Source organism: Vanellus vanellus (assembly GCF_965231255.1).
Source record: "Vanellus vanellus genome assembly, chromosome: 11".
In the NCBI taxonomy this organism is placed as follows: Eukaryota; Metazoa; Chordata; class Aves; order Charadriiformes; family Charadriidae; genus Vanellus; species Vanellus vanellus.
This window is the reverse complement of record NC_138916.1, coordinates 21,707,501-21,728,313: the sequence shown is the minus strand read 5'-3', so window position 1 is coordinate 21,728,313 and position 20,813 is coordinate 21,707,501. Positions and strand designations below refer to the sequence as shown.

At 45.9% G+C, this 20,813-nt stretch overlaps 3 protein-coding genes across 3 annotated transcripts in view; all 3 read left to right on the top strand.

Annotated features, from left to right (window-relative positions):
• The window catches only part of PCSK6 (proprotein convertase subtilisin/kexin type 6), a gene marked incomplete at its 5' end in the record, with an annotated part of 37,931 nt that extends 35,349 nt beyond the window's left edge, over positions 1-2,582 (top strand). Inside the window, 2 exons of the mRNA XM_082488683.1 lie at positions 334-446; positions 893-2,582. Of these exons, the coding sequence (XP_082344809.1) occupies positions 334-446; positions 893-990 (211 nt within the window). The 3' untranslated portion in view covers positions 991-2,582. The remainder of the gene's footprint in view (positions 1-333; positions 447-892) is intronic.
• Positions 2,583-6,533: 3,951 nt separating this feature from the next.
• On the top strand, positions 6,534-12,608 carry SNRPA1 (small nuclear ribonucleoprotein polypeptide A'). Its single transcript, XM_082488523.1, has 9 exons — positions 6,534-6,676; positions 7,323-7,470; positions 8,002-8,080; positions 8,459-8,505; positions 9,208-9,310; positions 9,835-9,914; positions 11,180-11,255; positions 11,690-11,783; positions 12,422-12,608. The coding sequence occupies exons 1-9, from the start codon at positions 6,595-6,597 to the stop codon at positions 12,478-12,480; spliced, it is 768 nt and encodes a 255-aa protein (XP_082344649.1). The 5' UTR covers positions 6,534-6,594; the 3' UTR covers positions 12,481-12,608.
• Positions 12,609-12,916: 308 nt separating this feature from the next.
• Positions 12,917-19,639, top strand: SELENOS (selenoprotein S). Its single transcript, XM_082488557.1, has 6 exons — positions 12,917-13,020; positions 13,227-13,361; positions 14,981-15,087; positions 16,472-16,561; positions 16,665-16,743; positions 18,812-19,639. Exons 1-6 carry the CDS (start codon positions 12,936-12,938, stop codon positions 18,889-18,891), a joined length of 576 nt encoding a protein of 191 aa, XP_082344683.1. The 5' UTR covers positions 12,917-12,935; the 3' UTR covers positions 18,892-19,639.
• Positions 19,640-20,813: the final 1,174 nt, after the last annotated feature.

Here is a 20,813-nt window from a genome sequence, read left to right as displayed (position 1 = left end):
ACAAACGGGTGGGAGCAGCACAGATTCCCCTCGCAGCCCTTCTTCTAACTGGGATTGCTGGGAGAGGTGCGTGTCCTGCTGAGCTTTCCCAACAGGTGAGTGCTTTTGGGATATCACTAGCTGTCACTGAGCATCAAGCTGGCACCACCGAGCCCATTTTTCCCAGGGCTTCAGTAACTTTTCAAGCTTCAGGTTCACTGTTTTCCCCATCCTCTGGTTCAGTCTGGATGTTGCGGTGCCAGCAGACACATTTTCTGGACGATGGCCCATTTCGGATGGCTGGGGTTGGGGTCTTGGTGCCAGTTCAGACCACAGCAGGGTCTCTGTCCCCAGGTGCGATGACCACTGCTCAGCCTGCGAGGGCTCCAGTGGAAACTGCCTCAAGTGTAAAGAAGGTTTCAGCCTCCTCGGTGGCTCCTGTGTAACAAATGAAACCTGCACCAATGGTAAGTAGTTGTGGCGGAACCACTGGCACTGTGGTGCTTCCCTGGTAGCAAAAATGAGGGGTTTGGGGGATTCCTTTCAGAGCAGAAAGCCGAAAGCGCTGCAGCTCCTGGGCTTGCTGGGGCACAGCTGCAGCGAGCCGGGCTCCAGTTGCGGTGGGCAGGCAGCTTACCTGGCAGAACTGCTGGATATCTGCCTGTTGCCCAAACGCATCCAAGAGTTTGTATTTTGTTATAGTTTAGTCTTGGGGCTAATTCTCCCACTCACTGCAAAGCTGCTTTATTCCTTCATTAAACCCATGTGAAAGATGCCCTTAAAAAGCGACTGCTTTTCAATTCTCTGTCTTCCAACACTGTAACAAATCGCACCGCCTGTTACGTGCAATGTTTGTTTATTTAAAATGTTAATCTGCTCTCATTTTCTCTTGTTCCTCGCCTTGGCCTCCCAGCTGACAAGACTTTCTGTGAGATGGTGAAATCAAACAAGCTCTGTGAAAAGAAGCTGTTTGTGCAGTTCTGCTGTCAGACGTGTCTTATGGCCGGGTAAAGTTCAGCGGCTGCATCCATCCAGGACTTCCACCAACTGCCAGCCCAGTTTTGCCAAATGTTTAGGACAAAAGTTTATTTTTTCAGCTTTGGGAGAGTTTACATGGTGCTGTCAAGCATTCGCTCGTAAGTTTGATAGCTTTAATATCACTGTCAGCGCGTTCCTATAGCAATATGTTAAGCAGAGATTGGATCGTACCCTGAATGATCAAGTCCTGAAAGGCAGCAGACAAGCGGTGATATTAATACTCTCAAACACTCCTCGTGAGCAGGGACAGATGCATGATCCATGTACACACGCTTGGTTCTTCGCAGAAATCCTACTGATCTGCCCGCTCCGAGCGGCTGCTGGCAGGAGCCCTCGCTGCAAAGGATGCAGGACTTCACACATCTGCAAAGAAAGAGCCGTTTCTGGCCCAATTTTTGGTACCCTTTTCTGCTAGGTGACAGCTGATATAAACCTGCATTGCAAACGGCCGGCGCCGTGCTCTGTACATACGTAAAACGATGAATTAGGTGGTTCCCAGAGCGGTGCCCTAAAGCCTGCTCTGGCACTCCTGTTCGGATTCCGTGAGTAGCTGTTTCTTTCTGGCCATGGCAATAACTGGAGATTTGAGGACCAAAGCGAGAGCTGATCCACGTGGCTCTGCAGGAGTCTCAGCCCAGTGAGTCCAGCAGGGCTCTGCCCTACAGGTAATTGCAGGCAGGGAAAACCCCCGTGCCTACGGGGAGTCTTACGGACTCGGGGGATCCATCTGCACAGACCAGCCTGTGGGGTCACAGCCTTACCATGAAATGTATTTCCCTCCTGGAACTGCTTGATAAGTTGCTGATTAGTTCAGTTCTGGAACGAGCTAGATCCTTCCTCTAAATGAGGTGGTGTCCCAATTAATCTTTTCTGGCATTTTGCGTTACGATCCTTCCCCCGTTTTGCTGGGTATACCCTTCTCTCTCACAAAATCCTCCTGTTTACGGCAGTGATTTTTCTTGAGCATCTGTTTCCAAAAGAGACATTCCAGGGGTCCAGCCAGGAAACTCTTAATTCTACAAAATCCATCCCCCAAACAAACCTTTTCACGCTCTCTCTTAATAGTAAGTCATGTGGTGTTTATATAATTGTGTTTAAAATATCCTTGGCTATATTGTTTTACAGATTTTTTAAAAATAACTTATACAATCCTTGTTTTTTCTCTGTGGACTATTTTTTATATGGGAGTGGGGAATCTTTTTGTCTTACATCCTTCTCCTTTTCTCCTCTCTGACCTTGCAGAGCCGATCTTTGCACCAGATGTATGTAAACACTCTTTCCTACGCTGCATGTTCTCATTTTCATTGTTAATAGTTTTAACGAGTTCAACCTTTTGCCAATGAAATTCCTAGTACGAATTGTCACTAGTTCCTCACGGAGCTGGGATAATCTCGGCTTGGTTTCAGTTGCGACAACACGCGCCCTGCCTGGGCTTGCCCGCTAGAGCTTACCTCCGCCCAGTGAAGAGGGGAGAGCCACAGCGTCACCGGTCCTCACCTGCCTGGACCAAACCCAAGGAAAGATGGAGCTTTGGTGAACTGACCTTTAAGTTAATAAACTATTGATCTCCCTTGACAAATGAATCTGTGCTTTTTCCAAATTCATGCAGCCACCATCCCAACCAGAGGCAGGGCAAGGCACCGACGCATCACGCGTCTTTATTTTGGACAAAGCAGGTGTCCTGGCTGGAGCTCCTGATAAGCCCAGAGCACCTGTGGGAGAAACAGCTCAGCTCAAGAACAAAAACAGCATGTTTGTTCTCATAAAAGTCTTTTACCTTCAGAGGAAACTCGTATCCCAAATGCACGCGCCGTGCCAGGCTGGGCGGCCATCTCTGGTGCACCCAGGGCCGCCTGGCTGGGGTTTAGGGCTGCGCTCAGGCACGTTCTCCAGTTGTGGGGAGAGCGCAGCATGCGGGGATGCATCTGCAGCTGGATGAGCTGGCAGGGGAGCTCGCTCCCTTTTCCCACCCGTACACAGAGCATCCTGCGGCCCCCAGTGCCCCACGGCAGTTGGCAGCGCTGGGAACCACAGGGCCGCCTTCCCCCTTCGGCTGGCTGGGGAAAGAGAGGAGCCACTGGTGTGTCGGGGAGCGGAGGGAACTGTGGAGGCTTTTGTTTGTCGTGTCGGTTTTGCAATGTTTAACCATGGGCCAGGTGCCTGGGGTAGTGCCTGGATATCTGGATCTGAGCTTTTTAAGTGTGAAAAGAAGAAAAGAACGGAGTTGTCCCATGAGGGGAGGTCCTTTCTCAGAGCTGCACTGCTGTGGGCTCGTGTGTCTTACAGGTGTTCACGTTTATCAGATGATAAATGTGAATTAATCAGATGATTTATCACAAATCATGAATCCTTCTGTTGCTCCAGGATTCCCCTTTTGGTCTTGGGCCAAACCAGGGGCCAGAAGAGGGGTGAAATTCTCCTGGCTTCTGCCCCTTTGGTTGTAAAATAACAAACTTTCATTTCTGTTGCTGTGTCACAGAGTCAAAAAATGGGAGCTGTGAATCAGGAGTACTGCGTCAGCTCTGCCTTTCAGTTCTCTGGCTCACAGTGGCCTGCCTCTAAATACTGCTCGCTGGTATATTTAGATGTACTGAAATGCTAAAAAAAAAAAGGAAAAAAAAAGGAAAGATGTTTACCCGTACATCCTTGGCATAACTTAAAATACACACTGGGTGAAGCAATGCAATTTAAGATGACCAATCCCCGGCAGTCTCAGTTTTATCCTGCTTTCTGCTGCCCTCCGGCCTGCCAGGGAGAGAAACAAATTCTACGTGTCGAGTTCATGCACCACCATCAGCTCCCAGCATTTCCCAAGGCACTAACTCCCTCAGAAATCATTCTTGGAAAGTAATAAAATTCAGATTATTTATCCAAGCTATTGCAATGCTTGCTTGGAGCTATTAAAAATCTTTCTGACACTGGTATGCTCAGAGGATCAAAGTGGCTGTATCTTCAAGATAAATGCATATTTAGGCAATTTATTAAAGCCTGTTTCTCTGTTGTCTCTTGGCACCAAAGCCAAATCTATAATAGCTGTTTTCTGGAAAATCTTCTTAGCGCAGCCCAACTCCTCGTTTGCTGTTTGCCTGTGAGGTTGCATCCCCGGCCATCTGCCATTTTGTAGTTGGCAGGTGGGGAACACACATCTTAAAAATCGTTGCTTTGACTTTCCATTACAAAGAAAGGGCTTTTAAGAGCTCGTGTACAGCATCTGAGCCCAAGAATCTGTCTGCTCTCAATTACAATTCTATTACAGCTGTAGAGCTGAGCCATACAGCTGTATTGTGCTAAGGGAGAAAGGTCCACGTCTTATTTGGCTTTGTCAGAGGCAGGACCTGCTTTCCAGGAGGCTGAGGAGGGTCTCCTTTTAACAACTGCCTGAAATGATTGAAGACTGTTGTCTTTACCACTGCATGATTCCTAAGTCACGTACAACAGTGCTGCTAATTCTTCATTTCTGCTTCTGACAGCTGTCTCTTTTTTCTTGTTCTCTCCTAACTGCTTTTAAACAAATGCAGATGTTATAAAAACTTGACTACGTGACTTCCTGTACAGCTTTGATGAGGGTGTTTTCTAAGTAGGGAGCACAGGAGCTGCCTGACCCCAGCTGACACCTCTGCAGGGATCGCCAGGCAGAACAGAGCCAGCTCTGACGCTGTAGTCCTGGGGAACGCGCCAGGCGTCACTCTCAGGGTGATGCTGCTAGATGCTCCCAAAAGAGTATGAGCCATCATTGTGCGGTGCCAAATGTGGCTGCAGCATTTAACCTATTATCACATACTCTGGGTTCACAGAAATGTCACGGCTCATGAAAAACATCCTTCCCTCGACAGCAGTGTATCCAGAAATCATCCTGCCTCATCTTGCTCGGGGGCCCTTGAGGGCCGGGGAGGTAATTCTCCAGGGCCACAGAAGCAGTGGCTTAGTGACATTCAGCAGGATTTGGGACCTGGCCGGTGGTGAACCACTTCCCTTTGCACGTCACCTTCAGTCCACGTCATTCACACTGTGGTTCACCTGCCTGCAAAGCCCTACTGCCGCCAGCCCAGCCCTGCCAGCGGTGCCGAGTGCCTTGGCCGCAGCAGGCCAGCACTGATGCCGGGCAGCATGCCAGCCTTGGACCTAGTGACCTGCTTTACGTTGGAGTTGCCTGGCCAGACACGTCAGGCTGAGCCACCTCAGCTCCCCCAGCGCTACCCCTGGCTCTTCCTCGCTGTTCCCCAAATCCCTAAAGAGGGTAAGAGGGGATGTAGTGACACTTGAGAGTGCATTTTATCTCGCAGGCAAAGGGTGAATGTCCTGCCACAGCCTGTGGCGTGTTCCCAGCCCAACGCAGCTTCTCCAAGAGCAGGAACACATGTGGAATTGCTGGAGTGACTGTCTCGAATGCTGCAGAGGGAAGGTGTTTATGGGCAACCCTGTATCCAGGAGCAAAGGCTGAGCTGATGCTTGGGTGGAAGAGAAAAAGCACTGAGAGCTGTAAATTGTTGCAGAAGGCCGTCCTGGCTGCGATGCAGGAAGGGAGGGAGCAGCATGTGTTCGAACAAGCACATTCCCACTGGCTAAGCCAACCGCGTCCATAGGAAAGCAGCCTGCCCGCTGCCTGCCATCCAGGCGAGGCAGGTTCCCAGCCTGCTCTGCCTCCATTTCTGCATGTTCAGTCTGTGCTTGGAAACACCAGAAGGTGAGAGGGATCCTCTGGTGACATCTTTGTGCCGCCTTAGGGTACCACTGACGGCAAAGTCAAGGCCCTGCTCGGCCTGTTGTTGATCAGTGCCCCGTCACTGGGCCGTGGGCCGCAGGGCGGCCTGGGGGGACCCTCACCTCAGCAAGGAGAGGGTTTGCTGCCAGCCGCCTCCCGGGGGGGAAGGGGGGGGGGGGGGGGTGGCCGCCCCCCTCACCGGTACCCTGCAGTCAGACAACCCGCTCGGGGGTGCCGGGGGTGGGCCAAGGCCACTCGGGGCCGCGTTTGCTGAGGGAAGAGGCGCCCGCAGGACGCCGGGTCCCTCTGCCGACGAGCTGCCGCAGCGCCGCCGCTGCCATGGCCGGGGCAGAGCTGCTGCCCGGGGCGCGGGGCCCCGGCCCTCCCTGCAGCCGCCAGGTTTCAACCGCACGGAAAACTACCGTGAAACGACCGTTACGGGGGTCGGACTGAGGAAGGGGCCAAGGAAGGGGGAGAAGGGCCTGGCTGGGGGTGGGGGGGGGGGGACTGCGGGACTTCCCCTACTCCCCGTCAGGGCGCAGCGGCCTCGGCACCCTCTGAGGGGGCACGGCCTGGGCCTGCCCGGTACCGGGCTGCCGGCGGAGCCCGGGGGAGATGGGGGAGCAGGGAGAGACCACCACCGTCCCGCTCCTGTCGGAACCCGCCATTTCGGGGAGCGGAGAGGGCGGGCCGCGGGGCGGTGCGTGCCGCTCGCTGCCTCGGCGCTCGGCTGGTGGGCCTGGCGCGGCTGGGCTCGGCGCTCGGCGGGTTGGCCTGGCACGGCACAGCGCGGCGCGGCGGGGCCTGGCGGCGAAGCGAAGCGAAGCGGTGCGGTGAGGAGCGGAACGGAACGGAGTGCGGCGGGGCCCGGCGGGATGGTGAAGCTGACGGCGGAGCTGATCGAGCAGGCGGCGCAGTATACCAACGCCGTCCGCGACCGCGAACTCGACCTGCGCGGTGCGCGGGGGCCCTGAACGGGGTGGGGGGCGGGCTGTGCCGGGCGGAGGAGTGGAGGCGATGCGGCCTGTGCTGAGAAGGGGCATGCGGGGGAGCGGGGGGGAGAAGGCTTGAGGCCTGGGGTCGGGGGGGGTGTGATGGGGCCTGCAACGGGAAGGGGCGGCGGCAGGATGGGGAAAGTCGGGAGAGGAGGTTACTGGGGGGGCCTGCAATGGCCGGGGGGCTTGGGGGGCGGTTAAAGGGGCTCCAGTTGCAGGGAAACTTGAGGGGGTGTGAGGGGCTGGAATGGAATGGGAATTTGGGGTGAAATGTTGAAGCAACCTGCGGTGGTGGGGGTGAGACACACGAGGGATGTGCCAGAAAGGTGGGTTCGGGCTGAGGGGACATGGGGAGGGGGAGGGGGAGGGGGTTGGGGTGATGGCTGAGAGGGAGGAAGAGGGATGCTTTGGAAAGGCTGCGGGGGTGGTTGGCTTTGAGGGGGAGAGTTTGGTCTGTGTGTGATGGGGAAGAGAGTTGTTCCAGAGGTGTTTTGACTGGGACTATCTGTATCCTCTGTCTATCCAGATATGCCCCCTACACACTGCCTCTTGCTTTGTTCTCCTCTCTTGTGGCACCATCTCATTCCTGTCTTGCACTTTCTCTCCAGGGTATAAAATCCCTGTTATTGAAAACTTGGGTGCCACTCTGGACCAGTTTGATGCAATTGATTTCTCTGACAATGAGATCCGTAAATTGGATGGGTTTCCTCTGTTGAGAAGGCTCAAAACTCTTCTGATGAATAACAATAGGATATGGTAAGCAGTTTGCGTTTTAGCCAGATAGGACTTTGGGACAGAGGAAAATGCTCTTGGGAGAGGTGTGTGCGTGCATCTTCAGTGCTGGGTAGGTGTAGAAGTGTTTGTTTTATGGGGTGAAAAAAAAAAAAAATCAGCACTGACTACTGCTTAGGCAGTTGCCAGACTTTTCACTGCAAAAGTTTGTCCCAGGTTAGTCATCATTCTTCAGACAGGACAATGAGATGCAGAGTTTGGAATTTGACCGGAACTTTGGATTTCAGTAACCATCCCCATAAAGACAAGAAAATGAGGATACCTGCAACTGAATGAACATAAATCTCATATTTATGTAATGCTCTTATAAGTGACGGCTGGTATTTATTGCCAGCTTTATTAGAAAAAGTATTGTAAGGAATGCTAACCCAAGCTTCTGCCAGTGTCAGACTGTTGTTTTACAGGGAGATCCTCTATGTTATCATATTTCTGTGTGTCTTTTCACCATTTCTGATTTCTGACCTAAGTTAACCTTTGGTTTTTGTTCTTCTTTAGTCGGATTGGTGAAAGCCTTGAACAGGCTCTGCCCAGCCTGACGGAGCTCGTTCTTACCAACAACAACATCGCTGAATTGGTAAGCTATCAATGCAAGATAAATTTAAACAAGCTTAAATTTGTGTTTGTCATCTTTCTAACTAACCTTTTTCCTGAGAGTAGTGTCATATGCTTTTGGCAATAGTTGGTACTACTCATCTTTCTAATTAGCCTTTTTTCTATTTCTTTAGAGTAAAATCATATGGTTTTGCTGGTAGTTAACGGTGTCAATATTTTCATGAACATAATTTGCAGCATGCAATGGAACAGCAGTCACAAAGTCTTACTGGTTGTCCTCTTAACCTAATTGCAGTGATTCTAATTGGTCTCTAAAATAGATATGAGTTCAGGAACTTTGTTTTCAAATGTTTGATTCTCACTAAATGGACTTACGAATGCTTACTGTATTCCTGTGTAGGGTGAACTGGATCCATTATCAACTATTAAATCACTGACTTACCTGAGGTATGTAATCTTGAAAAGAAAAGTTACTCTTTCTTTGCTGTTCAAACTCTGCTGCTAGCCTGGCTCTTTGCTTTGATCTGGAATGCTCTCCTTTTTAAGAGCTGTGACAGATACTTTGTGCTTAAAAATTGAATCGATAAACATTTCCACTTTGCTTCAGAAATACCTGGTATTTAATGGCTGAAGCTTTATATTACTGACAGACTGTTGGACCAATGAGATGTAACATCTCTATAAACCAATATGAAAGCATTGAAGTAACAACCTTTGAAAACCTAAAAACTAAAGGTTTAAACTATTGTTACAAAATACTTTAAAATACATGTAAACAATGACTTTTCAGTAATGTTACATGCGGTGCAAGGGACAAAAAAAGAAAAGCAATTTGTCCCGTGATTTGTCGGTTGATCAGTGTCCAGGTAAGCAGTGTGATGGGTTTGTTATTTGGTTTTTTTTTAATATTTTGAGGTTGTTCTTCATGTTCTTCAAGAAAATCTACTTAATTGATAAAATAAAGTGCAGGTTTTTACTATAGTTTTCATAATATCAGAGAACACAGTCAATGGGTTTATTTAATGGTGGTGGTGTTTGTTATAGCAGAAGGTACATGAATGCATTTTAAGTATATTAATGCATTTCAATATGTGTATTTTAAAATATTTTATATTAAGAATTTCTCTATAACCTTAATTTACTTTCTAGCATTTTAAGGAACCCTGTAACAAATAAGAAGCATTACAGATTATATGTAATCCACAAAGTTCCCCAGGTCAGAGTGCTGGATTTTCAAAAAGTGAAACTCAAAGTAAGTCTACTTTCTTCTGATTCAGCACAAGATGAATACCTTCTTTCTTGTTACATTCTTCAAAATTCAGTGGTAACAGTGAGCTTTTTGCCATAGTTGTAAATTGTATTGAAACTGTGTATCATAAGTGGCTCTAAAACATGCGCTTTGTTTTCTTCGTGGTTTCATTCTGTTTACTTATGGATAATTGAGTTTTACTACTTTTGCTTGTTTGGTCTGATTCTTTTCTGGCCCTCTGGTGTTGGTAGAAAGACTTCTACAGAAGGAAACGAGCAATCACAACAGAGCCCTCTGCTTTCAGTGGAGATGAGTGTGGGAGAGAGTTCTTACTTTTAAGAGTATTAGGTTCATACGTCTTGAGTCTGAGCATTTGGGCAATGTTTATGTGCTTGTTCTTAATGTCTGGTCTCCACGTACCAATGTTGACTGATGAAGATGAGACAAAGCATCTTTCTTTGTGAGGACAGAAGCTTTGCAAAATGCAATGTTCTTAAATTAACTTTGTGTGTGTGGTATCGCTGTAGGAGCGACAGGAGGCAGAGAAAATGTTCAAGGGCAAACGGGGTGCACAGCTTGCAAAGGATATTGCCAGGAGAACAAAAACGTAAGATAAAAAAAACAAATTTACACTGGCATTCTCCTTCAGAAACACCACTCTGTGTGCGCTAATAGGTGGTAAACTGAAATACCAGCTACTGGCAGGATGCCTTAAAAGCTTTGGTAGCCAGAAGTACCTTGTCCAAGCATCCCGATTTTTGGATGGTGGTGAATACATCTCAGAAATATTTTTCAAAGAGATATTTGGTCAGGGTGGGTTGATGTAAGTTAACAAGCAGGAAACAACAATTTTATTTTTTGTTTTTGTTAGTTAACTGCAGAGAGGTGGACATTGTTTTTTTTGTTGGTTTTTTTTTCCCTAGATAATTGGTCACTAACAATTTTTGTTTTCCCAGGGAATATAAACTGTAAAATCTGCTGTAATTAGGAGGATAAATGCAGATGAAATTCTTTAGTAAAGCTATTAAAAATATATGCTTATTTAATTTAATTCTTAAGTGTACGTCATGTGTTTTGTTTAATCCTTCATCAACCTGTTTGGAAATCAGGATTCAGATTGTGTATGGCAACAGCATTTCCAAATTCATAGTTAAATAAAAAATATCTTGAACGTATTTAGTGTTTAAAACTGTAATAAATGGACTTAATTTCTAGTTTATGAGTTAAAGGGGTTCAGGTCTATGATAGAACAAGTAGGTGATTGAACTAAATAGCTCAATAAACAGATATGAAGAAAATCTTTCTATAGCTGTAAAAGAGGTTGCAGCACTCTGGTGCTGTGTCAGCACTTCAGGAAATTCTTTCCAGCTGATTACATCCATTTTCACAGACCACAGATTTTTCTTTTTTTTTCCTTAAAGCAACAGCAGATAACCTTTTTCTTTTGAGTGCTAAGATTACACTCAGTCTAGTGTAGACTCTAAATATAGGCTGTTGCAGTATCGTATTGGACATACAAGAACAGGAAACTCAATTTCAGTTACTTTTCATTTATCCACCCTGCTTTTGTAACGGTGACAGACCACTTGAGTGTTCAACAACATCCAAATCGAATAGCTTTTGTCAACTGCTTAATTTATAAAGTTAAGGTCTGCCTCTCTTTATGAGCAGATGAAAAGGTGGGAGGGGAAATGGGACAGCGAGGACAAGTTGCTGGTGTTTCTGAAGGAGGCAACTCTTCACTGTATCAGTTTGTTAACAAAGATAAGATACTACACTTGATTGAATGAAATGCTTCCAAACCTAGTTTGGAAGCAGGAGAAGCTCATACTCTTCAAAGGGTGTAATGGGTCTTTATTTTTTCCTTTGAAGCTTCAATCCAGGTGCTGGTCTGCCAACTGACAAAAAGAAAGCTGGGCCCTCCCCAGGGGATGTTGAAGCAATTAAGGTAATTATGTCACGACAGCACACTTGGGCAAAAGTGGTGGAGAATTGTTGTGGACCCAAACTGAATGAATGTTTCCTTCCTCCTGGCAACCCCTGACTCTGTTTAGACAAATAGAACAGTGGGTCCTAACTTCGGTTTAGGTGCTTTTTCTGTGTTTTTTCATCTGTTATGAGATACCTGTTTTTTGAGAACTTTAATGAAATTTTGGTCTGAGCTTCGAGCAATCCCAGGATAGAGCAGCTTGTTTAATAAGGGGAGGAAAGTAAGTTTGTGTTTTGTCATTTATAGAACTTTCTATAAAGTTCTACAAAATTCCAGTTCTAGAGAGAGGTTTAGTTTCACTTAAATATAAAAGATTGTGGGTTTGTGTTTATTCTAAACAGGCTGAAGTACCGTATATGAAGATTCATCATGCTCTTTTGTCTGTTTTTTAGACTGCCATAGCAAATGCCACGACTCTGGCTGAAGTGGAGCGGCTGAAAGGCTTACTACAGGCCGGCCAGATTCCTGGCAGAGAACGAAAATCAGGTCAGCTTTTGTTACTTCTGTTTCCCAAACAGAATCTACCTGTCTTCATTGCTTCCTGATCCTTTATGTGTTCTCAGTAGGGAGCTATGCTGGAAGGGCCAAATGGTTAGGGAACTGAAAAAAAAACCTGTTTAAAATTAGTGTAATTTTATAGTCTGAATGATTGAGGATTGCCATCTGTAAGACTGCAGTTAGCCGCCTGGCCTCTGGAGTGCAGTTCGGGGCTGTTACACCTGGACTCCCTCGAGAGCAATTTGCCAAACGTCAGCCCTAAGTACTTCGCTGTATTGGCAAACTCCAAACAGTTCATCCCAGTTACTTAAAAAAATGAGATTAATTACAAACTATATCTGGACTCTGTTGCTGTGAGTGTCAGTGCCTCATGGCGGAGGGGGGGTTGTGGTGGTACAGGAGCATCTCTGTGATCTCAAAAGGCCTGTGGGGATGAATCTGAACAGCAGACTGGCAATATCACCTCTTGTCTGTTTATTAGAGCTGTGTCGATTTTTTTTTCTTTTTTTCTGTCGAGTTTTAAGCGTTGGCGTTATTACTGCCCCTCTTCAGAGGGCTGAAAATTAACATTGCCCCTCTGGGAAAGAGAACTAGCGTTTGCACTAACCCCTGACGTGCCCTTCCAGGCCCATCGGAGGACGCTGAAGAAGAAATGGAGGAGGACACGGTTCCCAACGGATCCTAGGCCCAGGCCCGTCACCTCCCCCGCAGGGGGGCTCAGGCCGGCCCCGCCGCAGGCAGCCACCGACCCCCCATCCCCCGTACCCTGTCCTTGCGCATTTCGGCCTTCAATAAACGAACGTTTCCTTTTTCTCTCCGTGGTGCGGCGTCCCCAGCGCCGGGCCGCCAGCGGAGCGGAGCGAGATAGGGCGGGCCGAGGGGCGGCCATGACGGCGGGAGGGGGCGGGGCCCTCCTCACACGCCCTGATTGGTCCCTTTGCGCACTTCCCCTCCTCTCTCATTGGCCGGCATAGCCATGATCTCACCATTTTCTGCCACTTTCCCATTGGCCCGCCAAGGGAAGCCTGGCTTCCTGGTTGGTTCTCGGGCCCCGAGGTGACGGAGGACGAGGAGGGCGGTGATTGGCGCGGGCACGCGGGGCGGCTCCCGGATGTGAGGCAGCGGCAGCGGCGGCGGGCGATGGAGCTGGGGGGCGCCGGGCCGGCGGCGGGCCCCGGGCAGGCGGCGCTGGGCCAGGGGGGCCTCGAGTTCCTGCAGCACACGGGTGAGGGGCGGGGGGGTGGGCGTCCTGGGTTGACGGGGGGGAGGGTGGGCGGAGGGGTGGCGGCGGGACCGAGGGGAGCCCCGCGGACTGGCCCGCTGAGGAGAGGAGCCGGGGCCCGCCCAGGCGTCCTCCCCCTTCTCGCCCCCTGGCTGGGCCGGCTCCTTCCCCCTCAGCCTGCTCTCACCTACGGCTTGTCCTCGTCCCAGTGGGCTCCCTGCTGTCCAGCTATGGCTGGTACATCCTCTTCGCCGCTGTCGCCATCTATCTCCTCATCCAGAAGATATCCCAGGGCCTGGCGGGCAGGCCGAGCAGCCAGCCGGGAGCAGCTGACGCAGCTGTGGGTGAGTAAAGATTTGCTTGCTCTTGGGAACTGTACGGGGTGGGGCTTGTGTCTCTTCTAGGTTCCTGCTGGCCCTCCGCAGTCCTGATGTTTGACAGCCGGTCAGATCCACGCACGCAGAGTCTTTATTTAATAACAACCTAAAAGAGGTTCGGTTCTGAGAGATTTTAACGGTGAGCGGTGCTCAGGATAACTGTTTAGGCCCACAAAAGCATACGGATCGTGTTACTGAAGAGATTGCTGGATAAAGGCTGGACCGAAGAGAAGTGTTTTTAAAAGATTATGCCAAGGAAGGATTGTGTCCCAAAGTACTGTGGTTGGGACAGATGGAGCGGGGCATTGCAGAATAAACGAATAGCTGGTCTTTGACAGTGCAGAAGCTGAGAGAACCGCCTGATTCGAATAGGTTGTGGTCAGTTACCAAGTAACTTCCAGATTTATCAAAGAAAAACAAAACATCCAAATCTAAATACTGGGGGAAAAAACTTTTGCTTTTGTTTTTGTTGTTTTTTTTTTTTTTTTTAAATTTTATTAACATTCATCATCTTTCTCCTTTCAATTATTCCTTCACCGTTCCTACTGTGGCAGGATTGTATACATTTGGGGTGTTAGTGCCTCTCATCTGTGTTATCTTCTAAAGTGTGGCATAGGTTGTAAATCTTACACAGTCACGGTCCTGCCTTATTTGCAGACTTGCTGCCGTAAAGCACAGGCTATACTTATGTATCTGCCAAAAGAGCAAGTGCTTGGCACTAATATCTTTGGCACCTTGGCATGGTACTACATGGTGCCCTAGAAAATGTTACTCACATCCTTATCCTACTGGTGTTCTTTTGTAATGCTAATTAAATCTTGATTCATTGTCAAAACTGCCTGTAAAATGAAATTACTGAAATTTCTTTTACATATTCATCGCTAGATGGTAGCAAACATATAAGGAGACAAACAAGTATAGAGATACTTCAGCTACTGGGAAAATAGAGAGCAATGTTTGCCGTTGTTTGGATATCATTTTTCTTTTGAATTCTCCTAAGGGCCAATCATGAAGAGGAGTGGTGAGTCAATGTAGATTTTCTGAGACTGCCAGTTTTCTCTTGAGATAAGTGTGATATTTGTAATTTCTCTGCTGATGGAGCATGTTAAATCTGCCACTGCTTCACTGCCGTAATGAAACAAGCAGGACCAATTACCAGAAGGAGTAGGAGTGAATGTGGGCTGGTTGCTTCATATTTCTGCGTAAAAGAAGTTCTCTGGGTAAAAATGGAATCACTGCAAAGCATGGGTGATATTTCTGAAATTATTTGTATCAAACAAATCCTTCAGAAATAGAAGCAAGTATCCTAGAAGTGTGAATTTTAATTTTTTATAGGTTCATTACATCAATGTCCTTATTCATTAAAATCCCATTAAAGGTAATTGCTCTGAAAATATTAAAATGTTATGAAATTTAAATCAGCATATGAATTACTGTAAAAGATTAGGTGGAAACTGAACTTGAGCTGTGATTTTCTGCAAAACAGCTGCAGGGAGAGATGTGAGCCGTTATTTATTACAGTTCTCTGAGGAGACCATTTAGAATTTATTTTTAATAGCTTTGGAAATTCTTTCCCAATTTCCTAGAACCTGATGTGGTGGTAAGAAGACAGGAAGCTTTGGCAGCAGCTCGCCTCAGGATGCAAGAGGAGTTGAACGCACAAGCAGAAAGATACAAAGAAAAACAAAGACAGGTAACCAGAGAGCATTTCTTTCTTTAACTTATAAATTTGTCATCAAGTACGTTGCTTGGTTTATCCCATGCTAGATACCAGAAGAATAGGAGACTTACTCTCCGCTGGAATGCGGGTGGTGGGTTTTTCCCCCCTCCTTTAGCTAGAGCACTCTTGATATGGTTTGATCCATGGAGCAGCAACGAGCTGTAGGTATCATGATGGACCTCCGGTGATGCAAGCACATACTTATATGCTATGCTGACCTGACATCTTGATGCTCTTCATTGATTAGAATGATTGATGCGTGTAGTGTTCTGCTCCTCCCTGAAGTAGTAAATCTCCGTGGCACTTGCTTGTCCACAAGTAATTGTGTGTGTGGAACACTGAGGGCCTGATCTTTGGGGTTTTTTACAGGTAAATCTCTACCTACAGAAACTTAGTTACATGCGCAGTGAATGGCTGGAAGGGATTTACTGACGTTTAGATTAACTGTACTATTGCATAGATGTATTTTCTGTTCTTAATGGCAAATATAAGTTCTTAGAAATGCAGCTTAGCATTGCTGTGATTTAATGGTTTGAACTACAGCTTGAGATAATGAAGATTATTATATTTCTACGTGGGGCAACATAGAAAGGTGGATGTGATCAGCATAACAATAATATTGCTCATTAATCCCAACCTTTCTGGTTTTGCTTTCAGCTACATTTAGGCCTCAGTTTATAGCTGATGCTTCAAGAAATATTGGCAGTTAAAAAGGAATGAAAAGTCATATTGTGGAAGAAAATAGCCACTATGTAGAAAGTCTTGGTCTAGCATGCTTGGAATTGGGGAGCTTTGCTTTCTCTTTCTTTGGCTGGATGGAGTAGCTACCTCATTTCTTTTCTATTTGTCAAGAAGGAGGCAGTCTGTCTTAACCATTAATTTATTTGGTTTTGTGGATAAATGGCTTTAGAAGAGAGCTGGGGGAACTCTTGATAATGTATATTGGGATGTAAATATGTAGCTGGCTGTCTTGTTCCTTTGAAAAACACATTTTCTTCTGTAGAACCCTATATTGTGCATTAAATTACTATCATATGCAATATTCTTTACTCAGTACTTTTAATCAACTCAGGACTTAAGCTTGCCACTTGGTTCTGGTTTACTTTCAAAATGTTTTTAAGCATCAAGTGGTCAAACGAAGCTGCAGACACAGTCTGTATATATTGAAGAGGAGTGGTTGTTCTGTGCTTGGGAAAACATGGGTGTTTAAAGAATGCTTCCATAAGCTTGGAGATACTGCATCAGTTAAAGATAGATCCCTTGGGTTTTGATGCATCTGTTGTAGCCGTTTCTGTAGCACTGGCAATTCTGTTAGTTCTGAAATCTTAGCCTTGTGTATCCTGGATTTGTTCCTTAGCTTGAAGAAGAGAAACGAAGGCAGAAGATAGCAATGTGGGAAAGTATGCAAGAAGGAAAAAGCTATAAAGGAAACCTGAAACTGAGTCAGGTAACAACTGTGTTGTTGATCTGGTTACAAATATCTTCCTGTGATTAGATTAGCTGAAATTCGTGTTGATTAAATTCTGAGTAACTTTTGTCTTTGTTAACAGCAAGAAGTAGAATCTGGTGCCTCCACCTCATCAGCAGTCTCGAAATCTAAACCAAACAAAAAGCCCTTGCGAGGAGGTGGTAAGTATGAAACCCTTAAGATATTCTGAGCTTGAAACAGAACATTTATCCAGCTGCGTACATAGTCATTACGCATATTTTTTTGTCTCTTCTTCAAGGACGAAACAAAATGTGCCTTGCAAACGAGCTTTTTGTCTCTAATCAGCGTGGTCTGCTTTGCACTTTGTGCAAAACCTAGCAGGAGGTTTCTATGCTGCTTTTCCCCAGGGAAGCAGTGTTTTAGTTTTCTTGTAAATGCTTTTGCCATAATTTACTGAGATTTTTGTCACTCAAAACTATAGATTCTTACAATGTTTCCAGGTTCCCTCCCCCATTATTGTAAAAGTCAAATAATTTAATATCTGGTCTGTCTTTCAATCACCTGTAGTCCTAACTAAATGCAGGAAGAGGATATTTTACTTTGTATTATGTAGAATCAGAAAGATGAAAGACTTCATTAAGCAAAATGTGACCTTATTTATCAGGTATCACAATAATGACCTATTAAATATATAAACCCTGCAGACTCTTATCAACTCTTGCAAACCGCCAGAGGGTCTTACCATTAAACTCGCTGTCAGCCACTGAAATCATCTTGGTGGATGAACCGCTTTCTGTGGCCCTACAAAGCCCACGTTAGGATTGCTACCGTATATCGGCCATGCTGCTACTCTCCTTTCTCTCCTCTTGGCCAAACCACCTGTGCCATACCTGCAAGTGCTAATTTGGTTATAATATTTTTAATTACAATTTTCCATAGTGGAGGGGACCCTCCAGACAGCCTCAGTCGTATTAGACTAAAAGGAAAACCCACTTAGAGTGCAGTGCTGAGTCATTCACTTGATCAAACATATGAAACCTGACGATTCTCAATTGAACATATTAAACCTCCATAATGTTTAGTGCTGAAAGTTCTGCTTTGATTATTTTTGCTGGCAGCCGCTGACAAGTCTGAAGAAAGTGACCGATAGATTCATCTTATGTTAATATGAGTGCAGTCTAATGTCTGATACTGTCAAATATCCTTTATGGCTCTTGCGTGGGATATTTGCCACTATGGGGGATGAGAAATACACGGGTAATAGCTGCGCTAAGAACCAGGATCAGGGCAGCTGGGCTGAGGCATCCTTCCGGCTGCTACCTGTCCTAGTTTCATCCTAAGCAAAATCTTTGCTTAAGTAACAGATGATAGAATTAGAGGTCTCTGATCTTTTCATAAGGTAGATCAGCATGAAGTGAAAGAACCATCTGCACTGTTCAGCTGCTGAATTAAGCTAGAAAGCAGAACTTGGCTAGTATGAGAAAAACCAACTTCAAAGATGGAGGCGATGCTTGAAGTTTCAGTGGAACAGGTTGCTTCAAAACCTGCTTGGTTAGCAAGGCTGCTAGGTTTTTGGGTTTCTCTTTTTTTTGCCTTGTGCAGGACAAATCGAGGACATTTGCCAAGTTGTATCTTTCCAAGTACATATTTGTAAAATGAAGTTGCCTGTAGTTATGGCATTAGGAGGTTCAACTAAAGTATCTCTTTTCCTTACTGCATATATACTTGCCATTTCAAATTCTTTTCAAAAAATCTTACAGTAGTAATGAGTGGATCCACCTTTTGACCTTCAGAGTATTCCTTGCAGGACCAGAATAAAAGATTATTTTATGTCTCTAACTATTAGGGCTCTTGGAGAACAGATACCCTCTTACAGAGTTTACTGTAAGAGTTACTGTTACTGCTCTGTTTACTTTACAGAGCAGCATTAAAGCTTTGATGCAGACTTAGAGAAATTAAATGATAATTAATTTAAGCTTTGATGCAGACTTAGAGAAATTAAATGATAATTAATTTCAGTTTAATCCTAATTGATCAAATTAAAACATGAGTGTTTTGCAGTGGCTTTTACTGTTAGCACTACAAAAAATAAACCATCTCAAGTCTGGGTATTTTCTCTGCTTTCATTTTCCTTAAAATGCTGCCTATGTAGTAAGTAGAAAGAGGGTGCAAATCATCGTGAAATTTATTTTTTGTGTTCTTTATGTGTTGGTGAAGGCCTGTTGAGGATGAATATTGATACGGTGGATTTCTCCTCTGTACTTCTAGGCTATAACCCCCTCTCTGGAGAAGGAGGTGGAACGTGTTCCTGGAGGCCAGGCCGGAGAGGCCCGTCAGCAGGTGGATGAGGCTAACCTCCCTAGTGTCTCATGGCACTAGCGGGCTTGATCTTACCCACTGTCTAACTGCCTACAGTTTGCATGTCACAGTGACTCCTTTGGGATGGGGCTTAGTGCGGGTATTAACTTGAAAACAGATTTACACCATTTCCAAATAGTAATGCAGACTCTGATACTACACGAGAAAAATATCTGATGCTCTTAGAGAGGATGAAGAAAGAAACATTTTCAGCATAATCAGTTCATTTTCACTCTTCTGTAGAGAGGAAGCGTAGTCTCCAGCCAAGGTGCATCAGTCACCTGGGGCTGTGAGATCTGGGTTCTGTGCCTGGCTATTCAAAAGACTGGCCTCGGGCAAATTTAATTATCTACGCTCAGTTTACCTCTGTAAAATGAGGATATTTACCATCCTCAGACATGTGTTACCAGATTTACTGTGTTTGGCTGGAAGGTACTTTAGAGGGAAAGAGTATTATCATCGGCAGATACCTTGAATTTTAGGAGGAGGGACTTTCAGAAAAAACAGATGAACTGACAAACGCTACAGATTTGCACCGCAGGCCAGTTACTGCAGAAGAGTCTCTGTGACAAGCTTCCTTGAATGATGTTTTCCTTATAAATGGTAAACAAACCAGTGAGGATTACTGATGCTAGACAGCAGATGGGGGGTTTCTTGCTATTCCTTTTTTTTTTTTCTAATTTTGACTGCTTTGTAAAAAGAAAATAATATTAAATATAATTGCAAACAAATCATAAATCTAGTATTTATAATCTTGTGGTTTTCTACAGCATATTTTTATATAGAAGGCACATGTTTTAGTGCAATAGATGTGTATAAAGCAAGATGAGAGATCAAATGAAATGATTTTCATTTGACTACCTCCATAAACAAAAGGTTTTTTCAGCTCTTCTTTTGGGGTTTTAACAGTTTTGTTTTATTTGGGTGTTTTGTGTTCCAAATCATGATTTCAGAATAATCACCTTCAGGTTAAGACCAAATCAAGTTTTCCCCAAGTTTAAAAAGTGAAACACCCCATTCTCTTCCCCGCCCCCAGTAAGTGATTGTGAAATTGGACAGACTGCACGGTTGGCTGTTAAGCACTTCAGCTGCATTTTAATCCAAATTGGGAAAGGATGTAACAAAGGCCTTTGCTCTAATGGAGCAGAGAGGGGTTGTTTCCAAATTACTGTTGACAAATGCGGTTTGAGGAGGAGGGGATACACAGGCATGGTCAACTCAAACGCTGCAAGATATTAGAAGGGAAAAGAGAAGGCGCAAACTGTGCTGAGATCTGCGTGTTGTGGGCAGTGGGACTGTGTACAGCTTTAGCAGTGCAGCATCAGGCTCACACCTCGGGGACGCTGAGAACCTACTTTGTGCTACCTTCTGTTCTGGACGCGTCCCAGGGTGGGAAGCGATCGCCTGGCTGCACGGCTGTGCTGACGAGCCCAGCGAGCTGCCAAGGTGTGATCTTATCCGGCTGCCAGTTTGTGCAGCACAAAAGCTGGGGGTGGTTTGTGCTGAAAAGGGCCTCTGGCTAGCAAACGTGTAAAACCGGCAAGCGAGGGACTGTAAAGAGTAAGTATCTGAAGCGTGTGTGGTCTTCATCCTTCTGGCGTGTATCCGGCACTGTGGATAAAAAATAAAGTTAGAGCTGGTCATCATAACTGAGCTCTCCAAACATGCCATCCCCTTGATATGGTCTCTAGCACAAAATGCAAAAGATGAGGAAAATCCAGGCTGTCCTTGATAAAGAGTGAAATAGTTCCTGTCAGCGGACAAGTGTCCCTGTGCCCCATTACTGTTACTGAGCTTGTCTGTAGGCATTAAAGTATGTATCGGTGTTTCATTAGCATAACTTAGGGCTGCTGGAACACTCCTTTCTAAATCCTTAGGCTTGGAATATTTGTGTTCATCAACAGGTATGAGT

Bases quoted from the DNA above. Each gene is read 5' to 3' on its own strand.
- SNRPA1 (XM_082488523.1), top strand. From the start codon at position 6,595: ATGGTGAAGCTGACGGCGGAGCTGATCGAGCAGGCGGCGCAGTATACC. The intron at 9,311-9,834 runs GTAAGTCTACTT...GTATCGCTGTAG, and splicing joins TTCAAAAAGTGAAACTCAAA to GAGCGACAGGAGGCAGAGAA. The intron at 11,256-11,689 runs GTAATTATGTCA...TCTGTTTTTTAG, and splicing joins GGGATGTTGAAGCAATTAAG to ACTGCCATAGCAAATGCCAC.
- SELENOS (XM_082488557.1), top strand. From the start codon at position 12,936: ATGGAGCTGGGGGGCGCCGGGCCGGCGGCGGGCCCCGGGCAGGCGGCG. The intron at 13,021-13,226 runs GTGAGGGGCGGG...TCCTCGTCCCAG, and splicing joins CGAGTTCCTGCAGCACACGG to TGGGCTCCCTGCTGTCCAGC. The intron at 16,744-18,811 runs GTAAGTATGAAA...CTGTACTTCTAG, and splicing joins AAAGCCCTTGCGAGGAGGTG to GCTATAACCCCCTCTCTGGA.